The 11,298-nt window shown below is 41.6% G+C and overlaps 3 protein-coding genes across 4 annotated transcripts; 1 reads left to right on the forward strand and 2 right to left on the reverse strand.

The window, feature by feature from the left end:
• Positions 1-652: 652 nt before the first annotated feature.
• LOC119079845 (cytochrome P450 9e2-like) lies at positions 653-2,739 on the reverse strand. 2 transcript variants are annotated; one of them, XM_037187912.1, is made up of 5 exons: positions 2,330-2,739; positions 1,319-2,240; positions 1,130-1,254; positions 951-1,071; positions 653-896 (listed from the first exon to the last, which is right to left on the reverse strand). In XM_037187912.1, exons 1-5 carry the CDS (start codon positions 2,555-2,557, stop codon positions 733-735), a joined length of 1,560 nt encoding a protein of 519 aa, XP_037043807.1. In that variant the 5' UTR covers positions 2,558-2,739; the 3' UTR covers positions 653-732. The 2 variants fall into 2 exon arrangements, with proteins under 2 accessions (XP_037043807.1, XP_037043806.1); XM_037187911.1 differs by having other exon boundaries at positions 653-1,071.
• Positions 2,740-2,796: 57 nt separating this feature from the next.
• Positions 2,797-6,662, forward strand: LOC119079844 (protein arginine N-methyltransferase 7). Its single transcript, XM_037187909.1, has 8 exons — positions 2,797-3,173; positions 3,235-3,377; positions 3,440-3,473; positions 4,321-4,669; positions 4,736-5,755; positions 6,060-6,211; positions 6,273-6,410; positions 6,481-6,662. Exons 1-8 carry the CDS (start codon positions 3,007-3,009, stop codon positions 6,596-6,598), a joined length of 2,121 nt encoding a protein of 706 aa, XP_037043804.1. The 5' UTR covers positions 2,797-3,006; the 3' UTR covers positions 6,599-6,662.
• An 85-nt stretch (positions 6,663-6,747) lies between these two features.
• Positions 6,748-8,401, reverse strand: LOC119079846 (tektin-2). The gene is made up of 3 exons (XM_037187913.1): positions 7,978-8,401; positions 7,473-7,904; positions 6,748-7,411 (listed from the first exon to the last, which is right to left on the reverse strand). Exons 1-3 carry the CDS (start codon positions 8,190-8,192, stop codon positions 6,772-6,774), a joined length of 1,287 nt encoding a protein of 428 aa, XP_037043808.1. The 5' UTR covers positions 8,193-8,401; the 3' UTR covers positions 6,748-6,771.
• Between the last annotated feature and the right edge of the window lie 2,897 nt (positions 8,402-11,298).

Here is an 11,298-nt window from a genome sequence, read left to right on the forward strand (position 1 = left end):
AATAACTAGAAGAATAATTCAAAAAATACACTTCAGGTCTATGTTGTTGTCTCGTTTTCGATTATGTGATAATATATATTACACACTTGTCACGAAGAAGTCGAGGATTGCCGAGACTGATAGTGACAAGTGTGTATTCTATTTTATCACATAAGCGAAAACGAGACAACAACGTAGACCTGAAGTGTAATGTTTGAATTAAACTTATAGTGAAGTAATTTTGACATCCGAACACCGCGCGTATGTGATAAAATCTATCACTATCAGTCTCGGCAAGCCTCGACTTCTTCGTGACAAGTGTGTAATATATATTAAGTTACTTGAACATTTAAGGAAAATAATTATTTGTTTAAATATTTGAAATGAGGACATTGTTTGACTGAGGTATTATATATTACACACTTGTCAAGAAGAAGTCGAACAATGTTCGACGAACATGCTTTTTGCTATATAAGACCTCACTAGTCAGAGCTTATTGCTGTCGTTGTCGATAACAGGTGACAGCCGTCTGTAGCAGGTTAAGACTGATTCAATGATATCAAATAAATAACGTTTCACCATCAGTCTGTCATTTTCGAATTTCAATAGCTATTCGAAGGTGGCTTCTCATTTCCGAACCGGATAGACTGACAAAAAACACTTTGCATGAAGAAGATGAGGTAGTGTGTAATCATAGTAGCTTGACAAGTCGTACAAAAAATGATCGAAATCGACAAATATTTTCTCAGCACATCAGACGCGAGACCTAATGTGCAACGGAACATTTCCAACAGGTTTCAGAGTTGCTTGGCTCGTAATCTTGATCGGAACGTCAGTTTTCGGAGATGGTTCCAGTATGAAGTTCAGAACAAGGTGAGCCAGTGCCATTTTGCATTCCAAAAGGGCGAAGCGATTTCCTATAGAAAAGGATTGAACGAACAAATTGTCGACGACACAATTTAAACGTGTACGTGTACGAGGTCCTTGTCCGAATGGACTGTAAGTGCAGAGTGGGCGATGCACAGAATTCTCTTTAGTGAATCGTTCAGGATCGAATTTTTCAGGTTCAGGCCAATATTCCGGATCGTGGTGCTGCAAAACGACACAGAGAATTTACGAATTTTCTTGATTTGAATCAGTAACTCCTTACAATTGGATAAATCGGTATGATGACCATGGAATCAGTCGGTAATGTAAAGTTGGTTCCGGGAACGGTGAAAGCTTTCACACTTCTTCTGTCAGTCCGACTGAATGGCGGGTATTTTCTCAGAGTCTCTGATCAAATTTTGAAATCGGTTCAAGTACATTTTTGACTCCTCAAGACAAAATTTGCACTCACCAAAAACTATCATGTCCAAGTAGCGCAGTCCCTGAATGATATCATAGCTAAACTCACCATGGTTATCATCTACAGCTGCCTTAATCTCCAGATAGAGTCGGTCTTGTATTTCAGGATTAACGGCAAGTTCGTAGATAGCAAACGATAACGTAGACTCGGTAGTATCAAATCCACCCAAAAGGAACACGAAACAGTTGGCGATTATCACGTCTTCCGTAATAGTTACCGATTGTCCTGCATCACTGCTCAGTTTGGCATTGATTTCGTGGTCATCCAACTGATTCTCATCTTCTTCCGGCAATTGTCCCAACTGAGCCTCCAACATAATTTGTAGGAAGTCCTCTCTCCTAGTACCATTGTCCCGTCGTAGCCTCAAACTTTCCCTGATCACTTTCGATAGAAACTGGTCGGCTTCGTCGTCTGTGATTTTTACTTTCAAAATTTTTGCCATTTTGGGGCTGAGCCACAGTAGGAAAAATTTCAACACCGTGCTGACCTTGGCGAATTGGGTCAGAATTTTATTGCCCATCACGGCATACAATGAATTGGGATCCTCGAAAATGTTTGTTTCAATGCCAAACGCTGCCGACATTATGATATCCATCGTCAGTTTGTGTACGTTTGGGCGCAGTTCCACTTCACTGCTCTCCGTCAGCTGATCAGTGATATAACGGACCATTTTCTTGGCGCTGGAATCAAAAATCTGGAAAATTCGTCGAATTTTTCCGCCAGTAAATGTTGGACTAATCGTTGATCGCAGTCTCTTCCAAGCATCGCCGTTGTGATTACCGAGCAAATAGTGCATGTGCGGATCATTCTCTTCCAGATCGAAGCCTCTTCTATTGACGAAATGATCGAAATCCCTGATTAACACTTGTTTCAGGAGATCCAGATCTGTTATGAACAGGGCAGGGGCGCCAAACTTGAAATTAATTTACATTTTACTTAGAGATCGAATATGGAATCAGGGAACGAGTAAATCAGGATCAAACACGATCATCAGAAATTTACCTCCATAACGCCACCGTACTTTTGGGCCTTCAATTGATTGTAAATGTCCGTGTCACTTTTCACGAAATCAAAATCCATTTGAAGCAATTTGGCCCAAAAACTTTTTGTCTTGGCCATTGACACCCCATTTTGCTCCCAATAGCTTGCCGGATCACTACTTAATAGACGACGTACTATCGACACCACAACAATAACAACGGCACTGTAAATTGCAACGTCTGCAATCATTTTTCTCCAACTAGGATTTTGGAATGACTTTTGAATGTGAACAACAACTCCAGTTTGATGTGCACCTTTCAGATGAGTCACAGACACTTTCCCATTGTATCACAACGGTCATAGAACAGTGATTCATTTGATTGACCTCTTCCATACCTCCGACACCTCCTCATCCGTGCCGGTTTTTTCAAAGTTTTTAATGACATGCTCAGATGACAGATGACAGATGAAACGTCAGTAAATTTCAGAGTTGAATGAGTTGAATGGAAGAATATTTGTATTCAATCACACGTGCATTTGCACAGAAAAATAGTTCGATCCGGTCAACTGGAATGGAAAACTAATTCAATTCGCGATTGAATGCGCACAGAGAGTTGCCTAAATGTAACATACAGTGGAAGCACTCGTGATTAAGCTTGGAAAATCTTTTCAAACTCCCGCTCATCGTTCGTGCATTGATGTTAAAGCTAAAAAATAAATTCGAAATTTTGTTGCATGTAAATAGTGTAAATATGAGTACGTTTAAGCAGATACTGAATCCAATCACGGGCCGTTCCGAATGGGAACCGCAATGCGAAAATTATGATTACCATCAGGAGATAGCCCGGGCGGCTTTCGCTGATATGTAAGTGATAATCACACTTCATTATGTCCATTGTCCTGACATTTTACATCACAACAACCAGGCTACACGACACTGAGAGGAACCAGAAATACTACAAAGGGCTGCAGATTGCCATCGATAAAATTCATAGACAAGGTGCCAAAGCGAATGTTTTAGATATCGGCACAGGGACGGGTATCCTGTCAATGATGGCTGTTCGATGTGGTAAGTGGGGCGAAAGTTTTAAAATGCTGGCGGTCACTCAATCGATTGAATTAACATTGCAGGCGCAGATTCAGTGACGGCATGTGAAGCGTTCAGGTAATTGAAATTGATTTACGGATGACACAACAAATGAGCCTGCAGGAATCGGCTGCTTTTCTTAGAACATCGACATTAGCTTGTCTAGATGGTCAATCATTGATATCAGTGTCGGAAGCAATTGTCTATGTGAGAGAAATCTCGAAGCCTGAATCGATGAGCTTTACGTGGTACTGTTGCAATGACAGTCTTACGAACTATTGATGACACAAACAGATTCCCGTTCAAATTTACTGAATTTCTTCAAAATTACAACGAGAACTTAGTCTCTGCATGTTCCTTAACTCCATCTACAGCAATGACTACAGCAGAACACATTTCTTCAAGTTCTTGCTTACAACTGACCCTAGACAACCAAAGCTAATCTTAGAAAATCGGTCCTATTTCTGCAGTCCTTCTTGCAATCATTAATGCTCGGAACGGGTTTTGGTTCGGTCTGTTTGGAACCCGAACCTGAACTAAGATTTTAGGTTGGACACGAACTTGACATGACCCGGAAATTTTCGATTTTGGGTTCACCCAAACCTGATCCTAATCTTTCTCGAACCTGAAATTTTCAGGATGGATCAGTTCGGATTCGGATAACCCTAAATTGGCCGTAAAACTTTGTGAAGATTACCCGAACCCGACCTGATCCATCCTGAAAATTGCAGGTTCAGGTCAGGTTCGTGTCAAAATTGAAAGTAAAAGTTCAGATTCGAGTCATACCAATTCAATTTCGGGTCAAACCTGAATTCAGCTACGGATTAAAATCCAGTTCGGGTCAACCTGAATTGAAATAGGTCAACCCGATCCGCCTCTTACAATCAATTCATCTCACAGTTCCCCCATTTCGTTCAAATTTCAGGCCAATGGCTGATTGCGCTGAAAAAATTATCGAAAAGAATGGCATGAAGGGACTGATTAATGTGATCAAAAAGCGATCGACGGAAATATCAGTAGGCGATGGTGGTGATATGGAGCGAAGGGCGAACATTCTAGTCACCGAAGTGTTCGACACAGAGCTCATCGGCGAAGGAGCTATCAGCATTTTCAATCATGCTCACAACAAACTGCTCGAAAAGAACTGCATTGTCGTACCGGACTCAGCGACGATATATGCGCAGGTCGTTGAATGTCCATTGGCTTGGTCATGGAATATGCCGAAAATTGTGGCCAATTTAGAGGGCGAAATACTTCTAACAACACCGTCTGATGTAAGTGGTGCTGCAGATGCCTCGAGCCATTGAGACAATTTCCATTAATTTTCTGTTGTATTTCAGATTCAACAGTGCCCAGGCTCAGCCGCACTACATGACATACAACTGAATCAATTTCCTCTAAAGGACGTGAAGTTCGTAACGGATCCAATTGCCGTGCAACATTTCGACTGGTCGGGGAAAACGTTACCGCCACTCGAAAATTGCTCGTCGACGAAATTTATCGCACGGCAAAGTGGTAGCTTACACGTAGTCTTCATGTGGTGGGATTTAAAAATGGATGCCGGCAATCAGATTGTGTTGAGCTGTGCCCCGTTTTGGGCGCATCCGGACTACGAACAACTGCAGGCTGGCAATCGAAAGGGCATTCCTAACCAGAATGTTATACCGTGGCGAGATCATTGGATGCAGGCACTGTACTATCTGCCGACTGTGACGCAAATTCAACAGTCGGACGAAATGTACTTGAACTTCAATCACGACGAATATTCGCTGTGGTTTACCGTTACGAAAATGGAACAGAAACCGACGTCTCTGCGGCAGCCGTTATGCGATTGTGGCTTTCATAATGCGTACTCGCGAACCAGATCCGGTCAGTTGAACGACAATTTGCGAAACAAAAAATATTTGAAAGTTCTGGAAGACGAAATCGCAAAAGATTCCGTCGTCTTGGTGCTGAGCGATGGCTCGTTGTTGGGCTTGGCCATAAGTAGACTGAGCGCTAAAGTGTACTGCTTGGAATCGAATCGCTACTCCAGCAAAGTGCTACAGAGCTACGTCGACGCCAACCAGTTGAACAACGTGAAAATCGTGAATTGTCTCGGTGAAATTGACAATTTGGACGAGATCACGTGCGTGTTCGGAGAACCGAGTTTTTTGTCGGCGCTGGTGCCGTGGGACAATTTCTACTTCGGAACGTTGTTGAACCAGATTGCGTCGAAACTGCGAAGCGATGTGGTTATCATACCACGACAGGCGACCATTCATGCGGTGGCTGTGGAATTTTTGGATTTGCAGAAGATTCGATCACCGTTGGGCATTTGTGAGGGCTTCGATTTAGCCATTTTTGACGAATTCGTGGAGGTAAGAGTTTATGTTGGCTCGGATAGTCATGTAGAAGGAGGGAAGACAGGTCTAGGCGTTTGTTACATTGATTCAGACTCCAGGCTGGAGTAAGGGGAAGACTTTTGTTTGAGTCTCTGCAGTCACGACTGTGGAAAATTGAAATTCTAAATCGGTCGACTGACGTCTAACTGTCTAGTGACACTGAATCGGGAAGAGATTCGGTGTGATCAGACGTCACATCGCTGACTTCCGTCCTATTTTCTTTGCTTCCCATTCTCTTTCCACAGTTCCAACGGTTGTCGGAAATAATTTCTCTTTCCAGAAATCAGCCAACCTAGCCGACTCAATCGTTGAGCCGCAACCACTGTGGGAATATCCATGCCGAGCGCTCGGCAAACCGAAGGAATTGCTGAAGGTCGATTTCGCAAAGTTTTTGGAAACGAAGAAAACGACCACCGAGCACAAGTTTGAAGTGTAAGTGTAACCTAATCCGTCCATGGAAGCGCACATTTTCATGCAAATCATCTCACATTAGATCCGGCTCGTGTAACGGTGTTGCTTTGTGGGTGGACTGGCATCTGACAGGCGATTCGAACAAAAAGACGACCGTAACATCCGGGCCATGCACGGACATCGAAGTTGATAAGTTCATCGATTGGGACATTCACTCCAGGTAAGGCATTCCCCGCTGCCCATTTGGTAATTTGATATTCATGGGAACACTGTGATGAATTTCTGTTTAGGCAAGGCGTTCATTTGCTGCCCCATGCTAAGCATGTCGATCCGAATCGAACGATGACATGCGAAACCACATTTCTACCAGACGACGGTGATATTTACTTCAAATTTGACATAAAATAACGTCCTTAAGACTGACAAAACGTTCCGATTCAATAAAACTCTGAGCGACAGAATTTTGTGTAAAGTTTCGGCGTTTCATTCAACACCACCGGAGGATTTGAGTGAAAACAAATTTTATTTTGAAGATACGTGCGACATAAGACTAAAATCAAGCAGCAAACAAACAAAGGAATTTAATTACGCGGAATCTGGTCCTCCATTTTGGTCAGTTGAATGTTACGATCGGTTTGGGTGTCAAGCTTTTTGCCACCTTTCAATCGCACACGCAAATCCAAGCCCCGAATGTCGGTCATCAGCGTGTGGTTTTTGTTGTTCAAATCGGTTTCAATTCGATTGGAATGACTTTCCAACGTGTTATACGTCGTCTTGGCGCTGTTCAATTGTTCCAACAATATGCGACGTGTCTCGCGCAACTTTTTCACCTCATCGCACAGCCCGTGATGCGGTTCGTCATTGCACAATTCCATTCCGGAACGGGCTGTTCGATTTTCTAGACGCGTTTCAGCCAGCTTCAGAACGTCGGCTTTCGCCCGGTACGCGTCTTCCAACTGGAGAATTTCGTTCATGCATCTGTCCATCTCCTCCTTCATTTTCAATTGTTGCCATTCCAATTCGTTCCGGGCCCGTTGAGTCTCAAATATTCGTTTGCGGAGCGTGTGCTCGGTACGGTCCTGTTGGGCTGACAGAATATTTTTTGCCTTCTCACGGCTAACGAACAACGACTCTCGCATTGCGTACACATCTTCCAATTCATTGTCGGCGATCCGTTTGATGTTGCGCGAATTTTCCAACCAACCCTCGTAGGTGGATGAGCTGAAAGAAACGGAAATGAAGGAATACAGAGGTACAATCGGAGACGATGAAGATTGTGTACTTCTTAAGGATCCTTAGCGGATCCGGTTTATAACTGATGTTCGAGCACTGCTTATTCAAACCCAACTGTTGAAGATCCAATTCTTGGGCTGCCGTTTTATTGGAGATTTCCTCGCCAACTTTGAACCGTGTTTCGGCTAAACGATTCAATGCATTCCACGCATTGTGACACTGCTCCCGCAACATTTTCTGATTATTCTCAACGACCGACAATTCCCTCTGCAATTCAATGTCAACATCATCGTACGTCAATTCGGGCTCCAAACGGCTATCACGTGTGGTCAAACATTCCGACACCACGGTCAACGGTGTCACCATTGCTTCCATGTCCTGTTCGGTGGCATCTTTCTCATTTTTCAACGACTCGATCTCGTTCTCAATGCGACCCATACAGTGTTCCATTGTGATGCGCCATCGGTCCAATTCAGCGATACTGAAACGCAGAAGGAGGTGAGTCTGCGGATGCACTAGCCTGTTCAACGTTACAAGAGACACAAAACACTCACCGATCGGACAATCTGGCGTTGTTCTGGTACGTATCCCACTCAGTTTGCACTTTAGTTTCATTTCTTAGACTGCGAGCGCAGTGTCTCAGATCGTATGAGTCATTTCGGTAGGAATCGGCCACATTTCTCAATTTATTTATTCTTGCGTGCCAATCATTTAAGCCGACATGCTGCAGAGGCTTTTGATATGTTACGATCGATTGATTTGAACACATTTTGTTACGTGGATATTCGTGGATGAGTTAGAACATAAGCGCAAAACTATATCGTTCCAAAAAAATGAAAATTTTGAAACTTCAACTTCCGCTTTTTGCACCGATGACTGTGACTGTATATTAACAACTAAAAACGCGATGTATCGGAATTTGTTAACTCCATTCCATTACGAGAAGTAGAGCACTTCATATACTATGTTTGATCAATATATAGATAGGGAAAATAACAAATACCATTTTCTACAACGGGGGTCTGTCTAGCCACAATTCAGTCAGTTAATGTGAGCTCATTTTCGAATTGAATTGGGACAGAACAGATAATTCGACGATAAGGCAAAATGGTAAAATTCATGAGGAACATTACAAGCTGTTTCGCGGTATCTGACTACTTTGGAGTCGAATTATTTTTAGACGAAGGCAGGAATGAAATTGATTTATTCATTGTCAATAGTTGTTACAGTACCTCTCTTAAAAGTTTTCTCATCAGTCTTCTATTCGGCTATCATCGTTTTATGTCAATATTCTAACATTGCACGACCAAAATTCATTTCTTTTTCATCTGTTATCGATAACGACTTCAGGAATAAATGACAAACTCTGAATAATGCAGTCTTAAATATCAAAAACCATGTTCAAACAAATGTAGTAGAAGATTTGAATTAAATCTCTTGAAAATACGCTGATCAAATGAAGTAGTAGACGCGAGGTAAAACAACTGATATGCTTGCCGTCGTCTCTGAAAGTCTAAAGAGAGTAGATATGAAAATATATTTTGAATCATCTGTCGTTGTGTTCCCTTCGGTTCGGAGAAATTGAACAGGAGGAACGTCGTCGACAACGCACTGCAAATCGAATGGCATAACCTCCCATATCGCTAAAATAATAATGTGAAAGCACGGACGTTATGTACTTTGTTGGTTTGGACATGCATTTTCATATAGAAGAAAACACTAACCAGAGCTCATTGTTATCATCGCTGCCGACAACAGCTGACTGGCCGTTTTCCTGTTTGATCAATAGATACTTTGCAATAATATTTTGTCTAGCCGAATCACGGTTGACACGAAATCATTAAGCCTTTTATGGGATATTTAAATGAGAAGCAGTAACGATATCTATTAGCACACTATACTTATCGTATTCGCTTAAACTAGTAGCGACAACATGTAATAAAACGAACGAGAATCGGTTCAATTTGTATGTCTTACTGACTGGAACAGAATTAATTTATTCCTTGGTGGTTGTTGGTTTTGGTTTGGTATTTTTAGAAAATGAAAGAAAATTTCCAAAAAAGATTTTCATTCATAATTTTTTGAGCACAGAAAAAATTAATGGAAAATTATGCTTTCAGATGTGGAAAACAACTAAAGACTAGAGTTTAGGCTCAAACTATTTAATTGGTTTTTTCAGTCGTGTTTGGCTAAAGAAATTTAATAAGTATTTGAACACTAAAACATCTCGGTTCGAGATGTAGTAAACGGTTCGAGACGAAGTCGAGAACGTTGTCTACTACATTGAGAACTGAGCTAGCGCCTCTTTGAAAATCGTCAATTTTGGTCAATTTTTCGAGACAAAATTGATGCTGGAGCCACTCAGCGGAACTTTTTCGAACATAAATGATTTTGCTAAATCTGTACCTTGTCGGGGCTAGTATTTGACCATAATTTTACATTTATCCGATAAGTTGTAAGGAGAATATTGTCTAAATACACTTTCGCCCCATCGAGTGTAGTGCATTTTTCTCAGAGGTCCATACCTAAGGTGAAGTGTTTGAAAAAAAAAATCTTCTACAAATGACTCATACGAATCCACCCAACTTGAATTTCAATTGATCCACGTTTTCGCAAAGTGACTCTTAAGTAAAAGTAGAGTTTTCGTGTGAATTTTGTAAACACGCGAAAACGAGACTTTTCACTTTTATCCCGAGTTATGTATAGTATTTTGCATAACAAGGGGCGAAAGTAAAAAAACTCAAACGTGTGAAGTTTGCAGCCCGCGCTGCAGGCAAGGGCGGCAATCACACGATTTGAATTTTTTTACTTTTGCCCCGAGTGATGCATACTATTTTTCATGCCAAATACTGCGGAAGATTTGTATTTTCGGTCCGAAACAAAACATAATTTTAATTAAACTGTTGAGTTATCAACAAAATTTGCTATAGAAACACCAAAATGCCGAAAAGCGCGGGGTCCAGGGGGCGGCAGCCCCCTTGTATAAAAATGAAAACAATTTAGCAAATGAAATTACTGTAAACATACATTCACTTGCTCACAAAACATTTGGCTATCGTCAACACTACACTACACTCAATGCGTACTTTCAATCAAGTGAACATGTGTTTTCGAGACATATGAGGACCGAAAGTAAAATGATGACAGTGACATTTACTTTCGGCCCGCAAATACGCAAGCCCACGGGGCGAAAGTAAAATGATGACAGTGACATTTACTTTCGGCCCAAGGCCTGAATTTTTTTATTTTCGGTCACCATTTGAGGACCGAAAATACAAACTTTCGCAGTATTTGGCATAAAATAGTTATTTGTGTATTTTGGATTTTTCATGTGTCGGGGCCGAAAATGAGGGAGTTTCGATATTTTTCTCAGGTTTTCGACCCCTTACATGAAAATTTTTTTGAGTATCCGTTTTGGACGATTGATTTTAGGCACTTTCGCATGTAGCCCTCACTTCGTTCGGACTACAACAAGCGAAATTGCCTAAAAACACAATGAAAGTAGATAAGTAGGTATGGCCAGTCCATACAAGTCGGAGCACATACGAATTTGCATGGCGCCACCTCAAACGAACTCATTTCTAGTGGAAATTTGCACTAGAAATGAGTTCGTTTGAGGTGGCGCCATGCAAATTCGTATGTGCTCCGGCTAGAACAAATTTGAACGTTTGGCCATACCTATCTATTTACTTTCGTTGTAAAAACAATCGTCCAAAACAGATACACAAATAACTATTACAAGCTTTTGAAGCCTAAACCAATTTTCTTGTTTACACTAGGCGTGCCACTTTCGATCCTACTTCAAATTGAGCTAGCACAACTGCTGTCTTGTAAAGGAAAAGTATTAGAACAACTGATGAGCGTTGGACCTTTCC

The sequence above is a fragment of the Bradysia coprophila genome, unplaced genomic scaffold (genome assembly GCF_014529535.1).
Source record: "Bradysia coprophila strain Holo2 unplaced genomic scaffold, BU_Bcop_v1 contig_339, whole genome shotgun sequence".
In the NCBI taxonomy this organism is placed as follows: Eukaryota; Metazoa; Arthropoda; class Insecta; order Diptera; family Sciaridae; genus Bradysia; species Bradysia coprophila.